General features: G+C 24.6%; 1 protein-coding gene across 2 annotated transcripts in view; it reads right to left on the bottom strand.

Moving 5' to 3' along the window:
* LOC113549286 overlaps window positions 1-24966 on the bottom strand; it is a 35670-nt gene extending 10704 nt beyond the window's left edge. Inside the window, exons 1-2 of one of the 2 annotated variants that reach the window (XM_026950513.1) lie at window positions 24299-24966; window positions 10904-10951 (exon numbers count right to left, since the gene is read on the bottom strand). In XM_026950513.1, the coding sequence (XP_026806314.1) occupies window positions 10904-10951; window positions 24299-24839 (589 nt within the window). In that variant the 5' untranslated portion in view covers window positions 24840-24966. The remainder of the gene's footprint in view (window positions 1-10903; window positions 10952-24298) is intronic. The other variant, XM_026950514.1, reaches the window with a different exon arrangement.
* Between the last annotated feature and the right edge of the window lie 518 nt (window positions 24967-25484).

Consider the following 25484-nt stretch of genomic DNA (forward strand, 5'->3'; position numbering starts at 1 on the left):
ACGTATATAGTTATTAAAAATGTTAGCAGCTATTTTAAATATAAGCATTTTGTCAAAAATAGGTGTGACTAATATTCCTATGTTATTCTAAATTATTTAATTATCATTAATCATAATAGTGGGAATTGTCTACTTTTTACCCCAAAAATAGAATATTGATGCTTGGAATTTAAAAATTGAAATTAAAAAGTATTGGCAATATTATAATTTAATACTCGTCATGTCACAATTCTATGGGTCGAATTTAATTAACCAATATAAACTAATACAATTTATACAATCCAAAGAGTTAATTTGGTTCAATATAACGAATGAAGTAATAAGTACTAAATTTGTGTACTTCTTACTACTTACTAAGGAAGGGAAATAAAGTATGTTGTTAAAACATTCAAGGTGTCTTAATAATTCTAAATCTAGCATCATTTGACACGAATTCACTTGTCAGCGTTGTAATGGGATAACCACTACCACTATGTCAACCTTAATGGGATTATATTCACTGCGAGTAAATGTCGTTATGTTCTAAATTGTTAAAGTGGAAAACATCAAGACACAGCACACCAGAGTGAAAATGCTGCAGGTACCGTTGATTTAGTGACGCGAATTTGTGACGGATAGAGCTAAAACCTAGATTACATTTTAGAAAATATATTATTATTGAATCCGACGCAATTGAATGAAGAAAAATAATTTTAATACTGAAACAGTTATTGTTAATTAAATTTAGTGGTAGGTTTATGATATATTATAATTTATAGTTTACTATACAAAAAACATAAATGCATAGAAAGTACTGACATCATTTTGAAAAGCTTCTTTTTATTATAACATATTTAGAACGATTGTTTGATAAATATGGTTGTGAAGTTTATGTGCAATTATTATTGTAAATAAACGACATGTTGGCAAAGTTTTTGCTATAGTGTCTAGACGTTTTCAATTTAAATTTTTTTTACGCTGTTACTTTATTCAAAATGTTATTAGATCGATCATTTAAAGCCATTAAGTCTTATTCATATAATCATAAAAATGTTTTTATTATTATCATTTTAAAAAGAGTTTATTCAAACTAAAAATTATAATATATTTAATTTTCATGTATTATCTGATTTTTGGTTAGTTCTTTCTATGTGTTTAATTTTGTTCAAATAAAAAAAAAATGTATAACCCATGGGAAAAAAATGTAGATAAATGTTGAAAAACAAATAAGTTTTAAACAATAATAATGTTTTATAAGAAACAATTTAACAAGTGAGTTTAAAATTCGAAAAACTTTTCCACATTCCTTAAATAGTAACATTTAATTTTACACTTCATACAAATAAAAATATTTCATAAAATAATTATATATATATGTATATTTTATAGTATATACACTTTTATATTTGTGTAACATTTATTTATAATTTTTAATTAGAAAGGTTATAAAAAAAATATTTATATGGATTTCTTTTAAACATTATAAACATTTTTTTGTTCGAATTGAGTTGTATAACACTTGTATAAATAATATAATATACACAACTTGGTTATTTGTAATATTTTAATACACATTAAATTATTTTTAAATCTTGTAAGCATAATAAAGAAGTTTATTCAATTTATTACAAACAATATATTACATTCTCTAGGGATTAATGAACTAAATATCCACTGCTTTACATTACTCTTTGGAAATTGATATGAAATTTATTTTATTTTTTTATGTGGTACGTCAAAATAACTGAAAAATATCATGTTTTTTATAATAAACATCTAGTTTTTCTATTGAAGTCAACATTTCTTCAACAAATTAAGATTGTATGGTAAATTACTCAAATTTAAAATTAACAAAACTAATGGTCTATTTACCTATTAAAATAATGAGTAACAAACATTATTATATCGAAACAATTTAATTATCAACCAAACTCTACTGAGAGCTTTTCAAAATGCTACGAGGCTTTTGATAAAAATTATTCTGAAGTCATCTCTTCCAAATAATTTTTAAAGATCAAACTCTGAGTTATTTTGAAATTTATAATCACATAAAAACAGTACTCAATTCTGTTTCTCTAAAAATAATTATACCAAAAGTAAACTAATGCTGAAAAAATAATTATCGAAATACAACCCCCTTTAATATATAACAAAAAAAATAAAAAAAAATAATAGAACCATTTTTTAACAATTGATTTTAAAATATTCTATCAATTTATTCAAACTAAATACATTTTTATCTAACTCGTTTAGATTTATTATCAAATATCTAAATAAATCAACTTCAGATCATATAAATTGAAAATACCTATTTCATGGTATGTTAATTTAGACCTAAATTAATTCATTTATTTTATTTTTAGTATTACAGTAGATTGATATATTTTTCCGAAAATATTGCATTTATTATATTGTTAGTATTAAATTATTATAATAATATATATTTATACTACATTTTATTCACTTAAATAATTTAAAATTTAATAGCATCTTTCTGTAAATATCGTAAGATAGTGAAATTAGGTTTTTAGTATGAACAGATAATATCTTAAAATAAATCAAAATTGTCATTGCGTTAAAGCAAAATTTATAATAATATATTATACGAAAAAGTTTTAATTTTTCACGAATAATATTTTTAAATTACAAAAAATAACTTATGTTGTTATTTATTGTTTAAGTAATTTTTTCTAAATGTTAACTTAAAATACCTATAAAAATAATTCCTTTTAAATATTTTTTAGATTTTATGGTTTCAGTATTAACTAATTATGAGGAATCTTGTATTAGATTTTTAAAACTTAGGTTTAAAATAAAAAGTTTTTATGAATCTTAAGCTACAAAAAAATTTGTTATTTTTAGATTTTGAAGAATTTTATCAAAGTTCTTAATTTAAATGCCTATATTCTCCAATACCAGATAAATAAAAGCTTTCCAATTTATCTGTTTCCACCTAATTTTCTTTGCACCTTGGTACATAATGAACAATAACCTTCACAAAGATCTTAAAGTTCAAACTTTGAATCAAATCTTCAAAATGTATTTAGTACTCTAGATTTTACAGTAAACTCTAATCACACTCTAATCCTTTGATCACTAAACTATCAACGAACATACTACCTGATAACCCTCTATAAAGATTAAATATAAAATGGTGTGAGGACCTGCTTTAACATAATTCAATAATTAACACACATGCTGGGTGTTACCACTGGGTTATTTTCCAATTCATATTATAAATATTTTATATTAGATTAACTGCTTATCAAATCTTCTTATTGTACAAAAATGTTGTATAGATAAGATATTTTTGCTTTAAAAATAAAAAAAATAAGAATAAATGCTTATAAAAAATTGTTGTAGTTATACATTTTCGATATTTTTTAAATGGGAAATGAACCATTTATTATTAGGAATCTTGTATTAAATTGTCAAATATTTTTACTCATTTATTAAAACAAATCAAATTTTAATTTGTTTATAAGTAGCTCGAATAAAGTTTTAAACATTATATCATACAGAAAAAATGATTAAATAAACGCTTTGTTAAAATTGAATTTTTTTGCAATTATTTGTTTTTTAATTATAACAAAATAAAGAAATTAATGTAGTCAAAAATTTATTAAACTCAATAATTCTCGTTTTACTTAATTTTTTGTTTATTTTTCAAGATTATAAAAATGATTTTAACTAAATACAAACTAGATCTAACTTGCTATCCAATACCATCGTCAAATTTGAAAATCGAAGTATTTTATAAAACACTTATTGTAAAATCAATACATTCATCGTTACATTTGAAATCTAAAAGACAGTTATATTCCTAAGAATTATCTAAAATTTATATTATTGTTATATCAATAAAAATTATAAATATGAACTTAATAAAACAAGTTGATAGCGGCAAATATTGAAAAATTATAAATGTTCTACAAAATCACTGAAAATTATATCTTTTTTTATTTATATAGAACTTGAACCTACATTAAATAACAAAGATATTTTTAAACTAAAATACCTATGTTTTATTAAAATAAAATTTGAAGTAGTTAGAGCAAGATACTGAGTATCACGTAATTTAAATTTTCAAAGCTACGATAAGAATAGATCTTATTGCAACAATCATCCCAAATACATAATTGATGTGGCAAAAACCATAGTTTTGTACTCCATTAGTATTTTAAAATTTATGAGAATTTTTATTTTGTCAACATAGTTTAAAACCAACAAACTCCAACCACAGTTGACAAACTAAATATATTTTGATTGAAAAATGTATAAAGAAAATTAAGAACCATACATCTTTTTTGAAAATGGTCTAACAAACTATACATTTAACAGCCAATAATAAATAATACAATAAATAATATCCATTAGTGAAAATATTTGATCAGACAATCTTTTCTTGCTGTAGTCTTGTTTTTTAAAAAGGAATATACATTGTATAAACACAGACTTAATACAATATCAAACGTCCTTCGTGAATAATGTACTAGATACAAAGAAAATATCAATATTAATAATACTAAATTTAATAAACTTTTCGGTGCAAAAAGTTTTATCTTTATTTTTATTTTATTTTATATATATTATACTCAATAAGTTATGTTATCTATGTACAGCACGAAAATTATTTGAAAATAAATATATTAATATTATGCTGTTAACTATTCATTGTTGTCCATTAATAATGTTTAATATTGATTAAGAAAATGTTAGTGAGACAACGAAATATATATTTTTTTTCTGAGCTACGTGTAATATAGAACATTTGCGTTTAGCAGAATTAATCATGTGCTGTTAGATTTAATATTATAGTGAATAGACCTTTTATCAAACAAAGTTAATAATATTATTATTTGTGTTTATTCGTTAGATTTTTATGATGTTTCAAATTTTTGTAAAACATGTGTAAAACATTACGATTTAAAATGTTATTATATCATAGAAAAATCAAAATATCATAAAATGCTAACGTATAAGCACAGATAATGGAGATAATGTTTTTAACATTAAGTTCTTTAAATTTGATAATAAGTCAATTCACTCTCGGATTAAAGCTAACAATACAAGATTGATTCAACTAAACGGAAACGTACTATATTGCGCGTAGGTCAATGAGAAAGAGAAAACAAAATAAAGTGTATCAAAATCCTCTTAATATAATATTGTTTTAATTCGTTCCATTAGACGTTATTTACTGTTTGATTTTAGCTAGCATTATCTTCTTCGCTTATTATTTGAAATTGTAATTTATTGTATTGTAGGCTTCATTTACCTCCCTTCAGGACTTTTTAGCATAAATTTGTTTAGCCTTCCCACCCCCAAGAAAAAAATAAAATTGTGCATATGGTGATTCAACGAATTTTATTCATAAATTCATTTAAGAAAATTTAAACTTACCAAATTTTTGTTTATCTTTATTATTATGATAATGAAAGGTAGTTTCATTATTCAAACCAAAAACTAATTTTGATATTTATTAAACAATTAAAAAAATGTTATTGCATTAAATACAGAAACCTATTGGAAACCAAAATGTAAAATTAAAAATTAAATTTAGGTTCTATTAGTGAAGGGTTTGAAGGGTTTCACACTTAAATGTTAAATTCTATATTTACATTTCTTTTCATTTTTTTTTTTTTTTTTGTAAAAATTAAATATTTTTGATATTTATTGAATTTTAATGCTTAAAATATATTTTCAATAATTTTATAAATAACTAATGAGCTATTTTCGTTCTTGTAGAAGTTAACATATTATAATAAAAACATATTAAAAGCGTATATTTTGTACTTCATTGAGTATTACTAAAATTATAATGTTTAAAATAGAAATTTTTTAAAGTTTGTTTTTAGAAACTTACAAAAATAAAATTTATTTATTTATTTCAAATTTTAATCTTGTTTTTTATTTAATTTAAAAATAAATAGTATTTTAATGGTATTTTTCAAAGTATCTATGTTTGGATAAATATAATATCTTTTATATTGTTATTGTTATTTATAGCTAAAAATTATGTTTTATTGTATCTTATAGTTTTACAAAAAATAAATAAAAATATAATTAGATATAATTTAATTAAAATTAAGAACCATATAATTTTAAATATGTCATGTCAGTTTTAATTTTTATTTAATATTGTTAATGGAAAATATTAATTAATAGATTAAATTTTTCGAACAATTACATAAATTATTTATACCTTTACTCTATCAATAATGTATGAGGAAAACTTAAAATTAAAAATTTATTATTAGAAGGTTATATATAATTTTTAATTAAGAATTACATTTATATGATTTATAATTTCTATAAGTTATTATTTTTACTGGACCTAAAAAAATAGTATAGGTAACTATATAATTTATTTTGCATGTGTTTTGTTTACTGTATCTTATTAACATTTTTTTTTTTTTTTATGTTATTAGTTAAACCATTAAAATGTCACTAATGTGTATATATTCATATATTTTATACATAACTCCCATAAATAATATAGTTTAGGTACTATTTTTATAAAATATACATTTTATTTGTTAGATACTTAAATGTCATTTCGGAAAAATCTTTATTGTAATTAATGTACTTTTTAAATAAATTTTTTAATATAATAATTTAATTTTACTTAGAATGGGTACTTAATATTTAATTTGATTTTATTAACTTTAAAATATAATTATCATTGGTGTGAGAAAAGTTAATTGTTCTGTTAATTATTTATTCATTCTTATAATTGTGCATTACTAAAATAAAATTACCATATATTTAAATATAGTAATGAATAAGATAGAATATAACAATTCTAATTAAATTACAGACATTTTAATAGGAAGTTTATGATTATTTTTTTGTAACTATAAAATTGTAGGTAGGTGCTTATTTTTACTCCCTTTTATTAACATAACTTATGTTAACGTTAATTTATTTGGAAAAATGTGTCAATATTCAAGACACGATCAAGCTTTTTAAATATTATGGTTTATGATATTGTCATGACTAAAATGATTAATATAGTATGGAGACAGTAACAAGCTTAACAACAATGTAGTAACTACTAGAAATTGTTTATTATTTAATTTAATAATGCGATTACATAGGATGCAACTATTTTACTTATTAAATGTAATGATAGCTAGAGAATAATTAATATTATTGGATTTTAATAATAATTACAATAAAAACAAATTCCCCATCATTATTATTAATGGTGTACTGTATTTTTATAAAATTAATAATAATAATTAATAATATAAATATTTATATTTTTAAATTTTCGTCATACTTTTTAATATGATAATTATAATTTTAAGAATTTGATTTTATAATTTAATATGGCCGCATACGAGTTGTCCAAAAATAATTACAATTCTTAATTTTGTGCGAATTGTGTTCAGGTAAATAAACTAATTTATCTTATTTTAGTAATATGAAGTACAAATATAATACAGATTCTGTACTTCACAATATATCTAAAAGATTAAATAGTCTCTTGTTTATAAATTTATGATAAAATAATATAATAAGAAACTATATAAAATCTAAGCAAAATTACCTAATTGTTACGAATTTGTCAAAATTTCAACCTCATTATTAACAACTAGACGAAATATTAAATATATAATTAAATTTATTAAAAAAACATATAAAAGAAAAAATATATTTCCAACTATATATGTAAAAACTAGATAATATATACTGACAGTTTTAAGTTTATTAAAATGGATAAAAAAATAATTTTTAATACAGGATCTGACTATTACAAAATGATTTTTATTACGGGACCCAACAAGTATGCGATGAATTTAATTAATATAGATATATAACATTGTCCATTATTGTTAGAATGGCCAACAAATTGTTTTGAAAATTGGTTAAAATTGTATTTTATAATTTTTTTAGTTGTTAAAACTACATTGTGAAAGATTTGTGGTTATTCATATATCTTACAAGTGCAGATTCCATAGTTTATAAAATTATACATTTGATAAATATAACTTTTGACTCGAAACACAAACAATTATTTTTACATTATTTTCTTAACCACTCATTATGCAATTTCAATTAACAAAGTGTTTGCATTGACATAGTTGATAATAAATGTTAAGTTTATAACGGCAATAGTAATTATGTCATTTCAAAAGGGTCACGTTGTTATATTTTATGAAAAACTAGTTTTCAGGGGTAAAAATATAATAAGAAAAAGAATTAAAAGGCTTCGCATGAATAACTTATGAGTGTTACTACTACCTGTTCAAGGGTTAAATAGCAGGTTATAAATAGTTTGTCGAAAATTAGTTTATATAACATCTATTATAAGGGTAGATTATTGGAAATGTACTGTTGTTGTGCAACATTTTTGGGCTTCACTTATTTCTACTCTCCCCATAGCCATTGTGGTATTTTTGTCGTCGAATTTCCGTGATTTATTAGCTTATATTTTGAATTAAAGAAAGATATTATTAGGATAGGTCAATATAAGTAGGATATACAGCTATAAGCTCTCGAGGGAATAATAAAATAATACCATAAATATTTTGTTTAATGTTGTATTTATACGTATAAACTATAAACATACCTAGATTATATTTCAGTTGCTTATATTATTTAACATTATTTTGCAATCCACAAGCGGATAACTCCATAGGTTTTACTTAATAAAAATGATTTGATTTTATTCATATCATATTATACGAAACATAATCTTAGTGATTTAATCATTCTGCTTCTGTACATAACATAGCTATTATTGACTGACGTGCCTATTTTTGTTGACATAAAAAAATCGATTAAATCACAAGCAACAGTCAAAAAACATATGATAAACGAAATTATATTTATATTTGTTTAGAATGGAAGTAAAAACCAAAACATTTTAATTGTTTGTTTGTTATTTTATGGTTTGCGAACAAGTGGAAACATAAATATTTGAATAGTCTTTGTTTGTTACGACGGATTTAATGTTTTGTTTGTATTTTTTTCAAATATTTTTTTTGAACTTATTCATCTCTATAAACCCTTTAAGCTATTAATTGTTATTAATATTTTATTGTGTGGCGCATTGGTGCTAGTCAAGTTTTTCTTAGATTTTTAATTTTTAATTCTTTAACTAGACTCCTACAGGCGATTGTAAAATTAAGTATATTACATATAAAAGTTAAAGTTTATCTCTTTTGAGAATAATAAACCTAAACATCTTACTAAGTATATTAGAAATGGTTATTTAAAACCCCACTGAAGAAAAATCTTGGATACGCTAAAATATTAACTTATAAGATCGATAAATATAAAACCAATAAACGCTGTTATATGGATTTTTTGCAAAATGAAAATTTGTTTACTAGAAATAATTTATGATGTCATAAAGGAAAAATATTAAAGTTCTTCTCTTTAGAATGAATTTTAGTTTATTTTAGATATAACTGAGTTAACCTACTTTAAACTACAAAATATTTATTTTCAATAGACAATAAATTAATAAAATCTAACATATTATAGGCTATACGTCTACACTCTAAACTTAATAAACATTTAAATTGATATATTAATATTTTAATCATATTTTGGAAAATTTCGTGGTATGGTTCAATACAATAACGTAAAATAACATTCGAATATTGAATAGCAAATATAAAATGAACTCATAATACTATTTAAAATGTCCAAATAATATTAAAAAAAAATCGTTATAGAGCATGGGTTAATAATTAATTTTAAATTGTATTAAAATAAGATTTAAATTAGAACAAAATGTATTTAACAAGTGTTTGTTTATATAATTCATTAATAAAATAATAGTTTTGTTGTTATTTGAATAGCATGTTAATTATAAATAAGAAAATTTTAATATATTAAGTAAAATTACTCTGATTATTTATAAATATAAAGTTGAAAAAAGATGCTGTTTTAATATTTTTACTACGATAAATTATAAACGTATAAAATAATTTAATCCACTAGGTTTTAGAATTAAAAATTTTCATTTACGTACTTTAAGTTTTCACTCTTAAAGTCCTAATTTTAACTAAATTAACCTACTTAACTTATAATGCTTTAATTAAGGCTTTCTTATATTTTTTTTACCAAATAACTATGAATTGTTATTATTTATGAAATATTATCATATATTTAAATTATATATTATTGTAGTTTAAAAAAAAATACGATTTTGCTACTATACTGAAATCGAGTAAATATTTGAATTTGAATTATTATAAATACTATTTATTGATTTAAAATGACAGTTTTTAATTGTAATAATTTTATTAAGTTTTTACTTTTTTGAATTTTTGTATTTATTTTCAATTTCTTAATACTAAGCAGTTCTTAGTCCTTTTTCTGAGAATTGTAATTTATAAAATTAGAATATTAAACAGATAGTTAATTAAATATTACTTAGAACAACTTTTTCGAAATTTGATAATTATTCTTTTTTTTTGTGTAGTTTTAATATTTATCATCAGAATTAACAAATTAACACTGTTGATTTTTAGTTTAAGAGGACGCTACACCACTCAGTAAATTTGATGTTTTGATTGCAATGGTGATTTTTACTTATTTACATAATATAATCAATCACTATTTAAACATTTAATATGTCCATCACTATTATTTTGTATCTTAACCTGTAAATATAAACTAAAATTAAATGATAAAAAATGTTTTATACATATGCCCTAAAAAAAAATCATATAAAAACCAAAATACATGTTTTCTGTTTAGTATGAGAAATGTGAAAAATCGGCATGCTTTCATTCAGAACATTGTCATTCTAAAGAGCATAGGTTGCTCTACTAACATAAATAAATCATTTAAAACCAGAACTACGTTTAAAAACGGTTCTCATCTAGTGTATTTATACAAGAGTTATGTACAAGGCTATATTTTTACATCACTAGTTAGCCTAAACATTCAAACCGATTACCTGGGAGCATATCTTGATTCAATTTTACGTCGACGTTTTGATAACTACCTAGAAACATTATATAGTACAATTAAAATCACTAAATCGTTTAAAAGCATATTTACTAGATTTTTAATTTAAAACCAAATAAATATTTGATTTCATTATGAATTTATCACACATATAAGATAGTTTTTTTTTGCATTGTTACGGTTTAACAGCGTTCTATCACCAAAACATTTTATTTTTAATCTTATAAGTGTGATACGAGTATGTAATTTCATATTATGAAAATTAGTTAATTCTTTTAATTAAAAGTTAGTTTCTATCTTACCAGCCAAGATGCGTTAGAAAATTATTTATCAACTTTTTGCTTAAAATCAAAATAACTCCAAATTTATGTAAAGAAATCCACTAAGCTAATTTAAGAGGCTACCAAATTCACAAACAATATCATCGTCAGCCTTCAAAAAAAAAAAAAAACAACACCTCCCTAAACATGATTCCCCATTTTCTCCGTCATATCAAATTGCTCCACAATCTATAACCATACCCAAGAATCATACCCACAAGTTTCTGTTATGCTAATAACAATTTATCTATACAACTACAACAACTATAACATCAATTTATTACCATTACAACTTCTACAGATTTTAGTTCAATTTTAAACAATTTTATAACAGAATTTAAATAAACTATGACGTTGTTAATTTCTCTTTTAACTAAAGTTATCACGCAATTTATCGAAAAAAATGCCGTATAACTATTCGATCACTTTTAATTATCTTCTCGTCCTCAAATTATATTCTAAACCATTAAAATGAATTAACTGCAATCCTACATGAAAAACAAATTCTCGTAAATGTCATGGCTGGTTTATTTTAAAATCACTCATATATTGTTTTTTATACTTAATAATATTATATAAATTGTTTATTTCCTAGTAGATGTAAAACGAAATAAAAGTTTTTATTTATATTAGCTGTTTTATGCAATAATAGTGAACTTATTGAATTTACACGAATTTATTGGTAGACTTTTTTTTAATGATACGTCGGTATTATCGTATTAACATGTAACCCGTATCCAGTCATTTCGTGTAAAATTATTATTATTGAATTTAAATTTAATACTTTTATTAATGTGACCTATTAATGACGAAGTACAATTGATTATTCGACACATAATAAACAGCAGAATAATTTTCTTGGTTTTTTATTTTTACATAGTATGGACTATAATTTTCACTCACTTCGTAAAATTAACATTAATTTTGTAAAAATTTTTTTAAATAGCAAAAATGTTTATACAACATGGAAAACATTTTACGAAATTAATATTTTATATTTTTCCACGCATGTTGAAATTGTTTTGCTTATGACTACTACATTCACAAAATATATGAATATAATTATCGCATTCTTCAAAATATTACAACCGTATTTTTTTTCATCGATATTTTATAATTTTATTTATTAAAAAAGCACTTAAAAAATAGATTCATACAATTCCGTTTAAATAATTTTGTAAGATTCAGAAGATTAACAAGTATTTGACGAATATAAACATGGCGTGAAACTACGAGTATTATAAATTATGGGTATCCATAACATATTAATACATTTTAATATAATTTTTTTTTTTTAATTTTAATTCAATAATATGAAAACTGAATAATATTTACCCTATACGTTTTTATTTTCTATACATTTTTATTTAGTTGTTTAACAAGAATTATTATTTAAAGTGTAAGAAAAAATATTTTTATCCACTCGAAAATGAAACTATTTGTCAAGTAATACGTTCTTTTGTTATTATAAACTTATTGTTTTACAGTTAATACATTATTATCGATTTGTACAGCCACCACTAAACCAACCCTTTATTCTAACCCATATTTTGAGTTATTAAATGATACAGTTAATGTAGTATATGTATCACTAAAGATACAGATTTCATTATTATTTATTTTTGAAACTATCATAAATCAAAATCATCGGTTTCAAACACTAGTACATAATTTATTTTCAATACATCAATAATATTAACAAATATATCATATATTTATACAGAATTTTTACCACAATCATCATTGGTTACTATTTTATTATAATTTATTAGCTAATTATTAACCATATGTGTTAATTTAAAAATTTTTAATGTTCATTATCTAAATATATTTATATTATCTATACCAAATACCAATAGTATTGTTCTAAGAACTTTATTATTTGTACAAATAATGTAAATTTTAAGGACAAAATTCTATTTTTGGATTATTTTCCAAAGATTATATTATTAAAAAAGTCAATCATAAAAATACAAAACTCAATCCAAGACAATAGCGACTAAGTAACTTTAACGTCTAGCTACAGAAAAAAGAAATATTGACTATCAAAATCTATTTTTATATTAATAAGTTTTGAATAAAAAATACCTATTTAATTGAGAACAATATTTTTATTCACGAAGATCAACCTTTTTTTGTTTTGTTTTTATAAATATTTCCATTTTTAAAATTCTGTAGATTGGATACATTTCACGTAGTGGGATCATTAAATTTATGTTTTCCTTAGATTAATCGACTGTAAAATCATCAGAAAAATTTAAAAAGTTAGGTTAATATATAGGTTATAATATATAAAAATGTATATTATCGCGAAGAAAAATATATCTTATATAATTTTTAACTTAATTAAGAACTTTAATAATATTGTATGAACTGCTAAATTTAATATTATGGTAAATTTTTTGTTTCATTTAATCTTCAAAAAGGATTATTTAAAAGTGTTTTAGGAAAGCCGAGTAAGAAAGGATTATGAGAAAAAAGTTTTTTACAGGAATTATTTCAAAGTATTTACACTAATATTTTTCCAAGTTTCTTTAGTGTCAGACTCAAGAGTTAAGTAACATTTTATGCGCGATATCATGGTTTACTGATCTGTGGATTAAGGATGACAAGGAGTTAAATAATATCCAATTTTAAGACACTGGTTTGATTTAAAAGGCTTCAAAATATTCCAATTTCTTATGAATCAACTTAATTCTGTTCAAAACTTTCTTTGGCTAATGGCTATGCATATAATATTTTTATTTGAAAATGTCTAGAAAATTGCGATAGTATAGGTAAGTTGTGCAATATTTACACTTAACCATATTTGACTACTGCGACAAATGTATAAAAGTACATACATAATAATTAAACACGCGATCGAATAAACAAAACAAGCGTGCTGAGCTGAATAATATAACGTGACGTATGTAGGTATGTATAGAAACGCATGTGGAACACACGTGTATCCATAATATTTATATTTTGCGAAATATAGATCAAAATAGTTTCATGGCTTAACGCAAAAAATAATATGGTGAATGATAAACACCGGAATTATCCATGATTTATATGAACGGATTAATAATTTAATATACGTATTTTGATTAAAAATTATTGTATTATACTTACAATCTGATCGATTATGAGTATATTGTAATTATCGTACAGCGAGATTTTGTATTTTAATTCAAAATTTTCGTGAAAATCTTATATATATACATATATACCTATATAATGTCTAAGACGTTATCGGTTTTTCAATGAAATTTAGTTGTTTGACATCGCGTTTTATTCGAAAAGCGTTAAATTTCACGTGTGTAATAATATGTTATACATTTTCAGGAAAATCATATAACAACAAATAATAACAAACGGAATGAAAAGGAACGATAGAAAAAAATTATTTCCGTGCGGCGAAGAACGGGTTTTTTTATATTTTTTTTTTATATTTGTCGTCATATTTTGAAATAAGTTTTATATATTTATATATAAAACATATTTTAAAATACGATGTAGTATTCCTATATATACGATTGGCTGTCGTTGTCTTTGGTCGTTTTATTATTGTATCATTTGCCGAGTCTCTACAGTTGTTCATTTGAGAATCGACGGCGACGCCGATGACGACGTGTAGCAGAACTGTGTGTGGCGTCGCAAGAGTACCCTAACTATAACCACCGCCGACGCCGCCGCTGTACTTGCCGGGAACGAACCGAAAGCAAAGTCTTTCCCGCACGCCCGAGACCAAAGACTGCTCACCCCTCCCCGCGACTATCGATCCACCGTTCCGACTCAAAGTCGTTTCATATTACAAACCACCGCCACCATTTGGAAATATGCGGTATAAGTATTTGTGTTTATGAATACCTATAATAATAAATATGTTATGTGTATAGTGCACGTCTATATATAATACGTATAAGTGCATTATATTATATTAATACGTATGAATTTTACTATAAAAACGACGATGGCTGATCACGAGCCGTGAAGACGAGAGGTAATCCGGTGTTATTTTTTCCTCGTACATTTATATGACATATATTAATTAGTGATTTTAAAAAAATTAAAAATATTAAATAAATCTTTAAGCGTTGTTACCTCGTATAAAACCGACAATACGTTACATGTCATGTGATATTTCGTACATATATGGCTATACAATATTATATGGAATATAAATTTCATAGGTAGGTAGGTGTTTCATAAAATAAAAATTTAATATGATATCATCAAAGCATCCCCGTCGTTATGATATATAGTAGGTATAAGAGTTGACCTCGATTCGGCTTGATTGAATTCTCTTCTTCAGCTCGTCGGGTTCGTACTTTTTATATTAGGTAGGTTTGGGTATATATTATTTTATGTTTTATATAATCTTAACTGTGGTCATTTTATCATTATTATCATCATCATCATTATTATTATTAATATTATTCTTCGTTGATGTCAAATAGATAACGTGCTTTTGTTATTATATTTTTCTAGGTAAATTGATTTTTTTTTAAGTATTAATAAAAATAAATAAACACGATTGGTGGTAGTATTAAGTATTCGAATGAAGTTCAACGTGACGCAATGGGCTGCGTAATATCTATGTAATTGTGAGAGCGTCACCCGGATCAAAGCAACAAGTGAGATAAAACCGTTACATACAGTTGAAACATTAAACGATTAAACTATAAGGAAGGATGATCGAGATGAACATTTTTAAAAACTTGTCAATAAATTAAACTTAATATCTGATTTTTGTTTCACAAATTAACACGGTTCTTAATAATATATTACATTACGACTTAAGAATATTGTGTCAATAATATAATAAATAATATTATACAAGTAATAACAATATAATTAACTACTCGGTCCATTACAATATATTTTAATTGTGAAATAATTTCGCAATAAGATTCGTTTGAATCAATAAATTTAGAATAGATCGGGTAAACGATTTGATGTATATAATTTATTATTATACTATAAAGTAATATGGTATGTGTAGTACACATGTTAATATCAATATTATTTAATACACATTTTACAATAGATTTCTGATTTTTACGTTTTTATAAAAATTAAAGTAGAGATGAAAGTGAAATGTGTAAATATAAATTGATGATGGAGAGGTGCTATTTTACTGTAGCCCTCTTCCCAATTTTTATCACTATCATATATTTTATGTAACAATATTGTAAGCTTACTCAGTTACTGTTTTTTTTAAGTACAAAAAATGAAATTATTGAAATATTTCAAACTTAGTTTTTATTTTTAACTTTATATAGACAATAATTTATTCAATTTTATTTTAAGAAAATATTGAACTAACTGATGTGGAAATTTATTTAAAATATAAATATAATCCCGATGTAATTATGGATATGTAAATGTATTTATTTGAACACGTTGTGATTTAATTAGTAATATATATATATATACAATTATGTTAACGAAATAATAAGTAATAAATCTATATGTAGTATTTTATATTATATCTAACTAATATAAAGCTTATTATTATAGGAATTATTTTTTTTAGTATGGCTCAAAAACGAATAAGTGTGGATATATGTATTGTTAAAATGTACAATAATGATAATTAAATCTAAATAGTAAATTTTTAATTAAGTACCTAATACTTGTATATTATACTCTGTGAATGTATTGATTTATTAGAAAAGACATTTTTAATTTGAAACCAACATGGTGTTATTGTTTTAATAGTGATCAAATTTTGATTAAACATGTAAATATTTCTGTTGAATAGTGATTTTCGTTTAAACCGATACTCTATGGTTATAAATTTAAAACAAAATAACTTAAGGTAGCACATTTTTTTTCAATGACGGTGATTATTATACTTAATCCAATCAAAGTCGACAATTTTTAATTTTATGTATTAAAATGTTCGTTAGCCATTATAGTTACAAATCGAGCATTTTAATATGTATTACTTTAAAAATCGTTAATAGGTATTTAATTGTTGAAAATATTTTAAATGTTTTATTGCATTATAATTTATTAGTATATATTATATTATTATGTTATAATTTGTTAAAATAATGAATAAAGTTCAATTTAAAATATAAGTATAATTAGGACAATTAGGTATATATATTATTATTTTATTAGACACCGTACATAACAAAATAATATCTATTATTAATATTAATTAAGAAGCTAACCTCAGTGTCATATTAATATACTTTAGGTGTCTATCATCTGTTGTTGAAAAATAATGGTGATATGAAATGCTATTATTAGTGACGTTCGTTATAGTATGTAGTAAATCAAAGTTTAATCAATTTAATTTGATTTATAAAAGAAAAGTTAACTTCACTTTACTTTTCCAGGCTTAAAATGTAGAACATACTATCGAAATATCCATATTTTCATTAAACGTAATATTGTGTTAAATTGTTTGTATACATACAGTGTGTTATAATGAAATAAATAATAAATTTAAGAAATGCAGAAATGGAAAAATATATTTAACATAACACAAATTAATAATTACTGTTTTTCTGCGTGTCGAGTTATATTATAATTTTTGCATCTATTTTTTTTCTTTAGTGACGTCAGTCGTGATTTTTTGTTTTCTTAAGTATTAAATAAAGAAAGGGAAAATGTTCCATTATAGCACTCTTGATATACTCATAAATACCTTTTAAATTAATTTTAGAATAAAAAATATGAAATAATCGATATAAAATAAATTTAAATGTTTTATATTAAATAAGTCCCTACATAGATGGAGAATTTATAATTGCTCAATTATTTGAAAAAGATTTTCAAATAGGTATATTATAAAATATACCGTCACAAATACGTTTGTGCATAGTTTATATTAATTTTTGATCATATCAAAATATATGTTCGAGTATAATATATAAATAATAGAGAATCAATAAATTTGTTTAAAATGTATACAAGTTAAAATTTTAAAATTTCATTTTAATTGTAAAAAGTTATTTTGATATAATATCATATTCTTACTATAAATACTAAAATAATTAGTAAATCTAATTTCAAATTTTGTGTATCTACCTAATTATTAATACATTTGTACATAGAAGAAATTGAATAATCGTTAGAAATAAATTAGTAATAATAATACATATTTTTTTTTTGTACGAGTAAAATGCTCAACAATAATGAAGGTAGACACTAAGTATTATAGTATCCTATGCCAAGGTGGATGTACATTTTATATTTAATTGTTGTACTTAGTAAATTAACAGTATATTTTAGATAAATTATAGTAGCCTAATATCCATACATGTAATATTATTAATTGTAAACATTTTAACCATTTTATAAAGTAAAAGTTTTGGCGAAATACAACTTTAGTTTTCGATGAATGAAATATGTTTGTTAATTGTTTACTATTTAATTATTATTGGAAAGTTAAATTATTGGTTTACTATATGAGAAAATCTTTGTCAGTGGAAAATTTTAGAACAATTACTTGTTAAAATCATAAACATTTTAAAATTTATTAAAATATATTAATATGTTATTGCGCTTATAAGTATTTAGAAAATATAACCAGAATGTATTATATAGGAAAACTTGAATTCAAAACTAAGTCAAACCCAAAATCTAATATGTGTTATATTATACATTATATTTTATTAAGACGAAAAATATTTTTTAATTTTATTGTAAATATTTTTATAAGATACGTAATACATTAAATTATAAGAATAATATAATTAATTTTGATTATATCAATTAAAATAATACAAGGGAGATAAATATAATTTACTATATTTACTATTCTGATTCCGTTTATAGGAATAAATGCACAACTTTTATTACGATAATCCATACATATACTGATATAAAATACAATTTAATGAATATTATTCTAAAATTTAGTGAGCGACATTACTGAAATTTGTGTATAATAAGAAACAAAGATTCAAACCAAATTGATATAACTAATAAATGAATAATAATAATACGATAACCAAGATGTTTACTTTGTAAATTGACGATAAAAATAAATAAGCCAGATAGGACATAAATCATAGTGACCATTATTTGAAATTTTACTTTTTTGCTGACAATTCACATCGATACTGCGGAGTAATGGGCCATAATGCCATTTAATGGTAAATTAATTCTTTTTGAAAAACAATTCTGATCGGAGCACTGATAAGACTACAATACCAAATGTTCGATATTTTATTTTTGTATTTTTGCTTTTCAATATAATACATTTTTCTCACCAGTAAAAATACTATTTAAATAGTCTATAAATGACCTGTTTAATGCAATATTATATTATGTAATATAAATACACAATACATAAATATGTTTAATCTTTTATGGTAAAATACGATAGGTTGGTGCTTATCGGCGCAAAATTTACATATCACGGTCAGACGCGGATTCAATGGTAGGCAGAGACCGGGGCGGCCGCCTTTTCTTTGGCTGTGTTTTACTTACTGTTAAAAAACTCAAAATTTTTTTGAATTATTAAGTGTAATCTACTCGTATATAATAATATTTTATGGTGCATACGGACGAAATAATGTACATACGTTCTGAACCAGCACTGGAATTGCGATTACGATTACGGATGAAATATAAAATAAGATTTTAAATTCATATAGCTAAGTATCCAACTATTTAACCTTTTCACTGCTACGGACGTACTATTACGTTCCTTAATCTATAAAACAAAATACGAGGGTTATCACTTCAGTGATTACTTTGAAAAATACAGAAAAATTAAATGAATTTAACGGTATAAAAAAAACGTTTCTATGTTCATTGTGGTAGCAATGGAAATTAATTTTACTCATTATTTATTTCATTGGTTACTAAAGTGACGCTGTTGTGCCATACTGTGTTATGTTCACGTTATTTGTTACCCCTTGGTTACCCCTGATCGTATAAACTTAAAACTTATAATTCAAGTCAATATATATAAATATATATTTTACATCAACATATGGTTCAATTAATCTAAATTAGTCATTTAGGAATATTAAAAAAAAAAAATAATAATTCAGCAGAGATTAGTATTTTAGGAAAAAAAAAACTTAGCAGTGAAAAGGTCAAACATACCTCGAGATGTATTTAAAAAATATAATTGAAAAATTAGCCTTTTGTATGAGTTGGCTCAACCACAGTATGGCTCAACGAGATTCAACTATCTACGACTTATGTTATTGATACTTTGAAACGTTGTAACTACAACTGCTTTCCTACAATTAATATTCTGTTAAATATACTTGAAACATTATTAGCAACCACTGTATCGGCCGAACACAATTTTAAATTTCTGTGGCAGATAAAAACATGGATAAGATCAAGAATATCGAAGTTCGATTGGATATACTGGTTCTATATCATTGTGATTCACATTAAATTCTGAGGATGTGATTGATGTGTTTATATAATCTAATAAACGACTGGATTTAATGATAATGCATTCTCATTATTTTTTAAATATTTGGTTTCAGTATTTGTTTTAAGTTTACTCTTTGATATTTATTAATTGATTAAAATGTTGTACTAAACATAACTATTTCGTATAAGTTATTTTAAAACAAACAAACATACTCCGTGTGTGACACACGTACACGTTCACCTACACATACCATATTAGACAGATATTTTATTTTTGAATGTGCAATATTCGCCCACCGCCAACCTTAATATAAATCTGAATCCGCATCTGATTACGTTTTTGTACGTTGATTTAAATTTATTATCAAGAGCTGTTGCAAAATTATAAGTATTTTACAGTTATTATCAATAAAAAAATAAATCAATTTATTAGACTACGAACGGATTGGAATTTTTAGGTAAAATACACAGTATCTAATTTCTTAGAGTTCACTGATCACAAGATGTATGTAATGATAGGTACCAAGGTACCTATCAATATTAATAAATATTTTTATACTAGCACAAAAATGTGTTCAGTTTGAAAATTTATCTTTAAACGACATCTCTATTATATTTAAAACGTATTTAAACTTAAATTAAAATATGATATAATGTAAAATTCATAAAAATATTTTAAGGTGGTCAGTGGTCAATAAGTATAATGAGATTGATTAATGAGTAAAATTAATTTAATTTAATTCAGCAACATTGTTTAATTTACTTGTTAGCCGAAGAGAAAAATTTAATTAAATGGTGTTATTGTATAATTAGTAATTATATTTGTAATCATTAATTACATTGTTGAAAACGTTTAAGCCTACTTATTGTCATCTTAGTAAACAGTCATGTCATATTTAAGGGATTTATTTGGTATAAAACAAATATACGCAATCGTGCTGCAGATCGTATACGTAACGGATTTTACTAATATAGGTGCAACTGGAGGAGTTTGGCCTTCAGAAATTTAAAATAATACTTCTACCCTGATATACTATTTAAAATTTTAGATTTTGAGTGAAGCGAATAAAGTATTCGTTTTAATATGGTGTTTGTGTATGATTTTTATGTTTGTGACACTACCACAGTGAGCCAAATATAGTATTGGTTCATTCAAAAATACATAACAAACTACTTATTACCTTACTGATTTTTTTTTCCGGCATTAATTACTTATTCATATTTATTTATATGTAAAATGCAAATAACAACACAGAAACATAATATTTTATAGTCTATTATTTTTTATTTTTTGGTAGTGATAGAGGAATATTATGCAAAGAATAAATAAAATGCTTATAAATTCAAATACTATTCAATGTTTCCGCTCAAGTTTCCTGGTAAACTACTGGTTCTAGCCTTTTTTTTACTAACTAAAAAAGTAGCCATAGAAAAAAAATAGCAAAAGCAGTTTATTTCCTCAAATCACCTAAAATTGAAAAAAATAACAACTTTAATTTTTGAAAATTGTGTTAAAAATCTTAAAATCTCAAGTTCTAAAATTCTTTTCTGGTAGTCTTTCCTAATCTATTACATCCACGAAAACTGACTTTTCAAATTGATCACTATTAGATTTTTAACAGAGCGACGAATATATTTATTTTACATTAATGTGTGTTTTTTATGTCAATCATCACCTTTCGGGAACAAAACTGCTTTGATTTTCAAAAATGGGAGAGGTTTCTGGTTGAAAATTGGATCTAGTTGATATTATTTGTGAGGGTAAAATGGATAGATGAAAATTGATGAAACTTTTATGATTGGAAAAAACAAAAAAAAAGGAGAAACGAACATTTCTAAGCAAATCTAATTTTAGAGAAAACTTATTTTGTTTGGTGTTACTAAAAACAAATGACCGTAGATAATGAAATTTCAAAATTTTTTTAAAAACGTTGACTATACTTAAGCTATTTATAAATATAATACATTTTCAATTTATTATTTTTTTTTCTTAAATTGCCGATTAAAAATTTCTTGCTGAGTTCAAAATCTACACACCTTTATCAAAGTTCCAATCGACACTTAATGAATAGCAATTAATTTTTCAAATTAAATTTACAGAAACTTCATTTCAGAAAAATATTTATAAATTTATAAATTCCTACACGAGAATCTTTACAATTAATTAATTTAAACATTTTAAATCTTAACATTTCTGAATTATTCGTTATTGTTAATTTGTTAGATAAATATTAAGCTATTTGGATACAGTTAAATAGGTTCTTACATATACTATTGTTGAGTGATAATGTAAAAATTAGTTTTTCTACTAAGAAGATAACAAAATTTAATATTCAATATTACTGGAACAAATTAATTTTAAGCGGTTCATTGAGCATATTTATTTTTAAATACATATTTTAATTTAATAATTTATTCAATTTAGCTTTAAAATGTTTAACAATTTAATATTTTTTGCAATTTATTGGATAGTTATATAAATTATTGACTTGGATATATTTTGTTTCACTGTTATACGAATTGTATGTATTCTTTTATTTTTTACAAGTATTGTATAAATATCAACGGAAACTTTTTAATAGGTACTGTACTTAATTTATTTGTGTAAGCCACTGATATTTTTACAACAATATTATATCGAGACATAATTTCAAGTGACAAATGTAAATGTGTAATAACAATTTTTTGGAAAAAAAGTTTTAATATAATATTACATCAATATAGGGTTCTTTTTATTAAACTATTTTATGCTGTTATTGATGTTTGAAAAATTTTATAAAATTAATTTTTTTATTCTGGTAAGTATAAGTATTATACAGTATATTACGTTGAATATGAACAATTTATTTTATTGGTTATTATAAAATTCATTAAATATAATTTAATATGGTTATAACGGTCATAATAATATTGCAGTAGTCGGTTTTTGATATTACGCGTGCAACAGGTATTAGAAAAAAGTATCTTTTCTCTATTGTTACTTCTTAAGAAAACTAAACACTTTTAAATTTTATCAATTTAAAATTCGAATATACGTCTGTCATTTAAATTGTAATATTTTATATTTTCATTTTTATTCTCGATATATTGGTTTTGAGTGAATAAACTCAAACGAATAATAACATGATAATATGTTGGGCGTCGAAAATTATTATATTATTCTCATTTATCAAAAAGAAATAAACGATTTCATTCTAAATTCGTGTTTTGGTTATAATAAGTTGACTGTTGATAAAATTATATTTTCGTTATATTATATATTATAGACGAGTAAATTGCAGGCACGTCATTTCAAATTTTCAGTTGCCGGTGTCAATGTCAAAATGTTAGCACGTCATTTTTAAATCATTATTAGGCACATAGTGTTATATTATATTATGACGTGATAGACAATATAATTTATACCGCTTTCGTTATATTTTTGGTAGGTTTTAGAAAGCCTTTTTATCACATACAAAAAATATATAAAAATAAAAATAGTGGAAAATTCACCAACCTCCCTCCAAGATCAGATTTTTAGAAAAATATGCTTCTGGATGTAAAGATGAACCACGAATTTGCGGTTTACGCGGAATCCGTGTACGTTTGGCGGCAAAACCCGTTTTATGGAGGACATAGGTTAACATACGCAAGAAACAACAAAACAAAAAAAAATCGCCTGAGCAGCGCACGTCAAACGAACGGTAAGTACACGTGTCCAAGCTGCAGTACACACTCACCGATGATGATGGGCACCTCGAACGGGCTGATCGGGGCGACGCCTTGGTCGTCGTACCTGTTGTACGGCTGTTGCTGTTGCTGCGGCTGTTGCTGCTGATGGCGTGGCGGCGCGTACATGGGCCTCGGGCTGTAGATGACCGGCAACATCCTGTCCCTCGGGTCAGTGATCAGCGGTGGTTCGTAAAACGTCTGCCGTGTCTCGGAATCATCGCCGCCGTCACCGCCACCGCCGCCGTCGTCGTCGTCGTAATTGTAATCAAAATTATTGTTGTTCTGATCCAAATCGTTGTCGGTTTCGCCGCCATGTTGGCGTTTGTCTGGCCGACGTTTGGTCGTCACGACCGTTCGCCTGACGCCACCGCCACAACCCAATGTCCGGGCCGTCAGCTGCAACAGACACTTCCTGGAGTCCTTGTACTGGTGGCTCTCCAGGTTGTGCGAGCTACCGCCCCTGACCAGTGGCGGGTGGGCCGCGAACAGGGCCACGACACCCAGCGCCAACAGGCCGCCGCCCAGCCGCAATCTTTGGTTTAGCAGCATGTCGCGACCGCAGTGATGATCGCGGGACGGCGATCCGAAGATCGCGGCGGCGGCGGCTGCAACCGGTCGGCGCTTACGTGCGATTGTATTGTACACAGTTGCGGGATACTAGTCGCGGAGCACGACGGTTACGCAGCCCGCGGTGTAAACGACTGACTGACTGAGTGGCTTACTGCCGGTCGCCACCGCCACTGCCGCCGCCGTCGTCGCCGAGTGGCCGCGCTCAGTGGTGTATCAATGCCGCTTAATCGCAGTGGCGTTAATTTATATATATATATATATATATATATTATAATTTTAGGGCGGCAACGGTGGCCGCGGAATATCCAAATGTTTGGGTAAGAGAAAATTCTCTTTTTTAATATCAATTCGCGGTCGTATAAATATCAGAATGTTTGGAACCTGCAAGGCGACGGGATTTTGTCTCGTGTTGATGAGTGGGTGACTCCCGCAGAAAGCGTGAGAATAAAAAATGATAATAATAACGATAATGGCAATAAAAAAAAAAAAAATCCAACTAAGGTGACGAGAAAAAAAATAAGCCCAGAGAGAAAGAGAATGAGTGGCAGAGAATCTGTTGAGAGAGAAAAAGTTGTGTGCTCGCAAAATCACGCGTATTCGACGGTTTCAACAGATGTCCTCCGG

Source organism: Rhopalosiphum maidis, chromosome 1 (assembly GCF_003676215.2).
Source record: "Rhopalosiphum maidis isolate BTI-1 chromosome 1, ASM367621v3, whole genome shotgun sequence".
Classification (NCBI taxonomy): Eukaryota; Metazoa; Arthropoda; class Insecta; order Hemiptera; family Aphididae; genus Rhopalosiphum; species Rhopalosiphum maidis.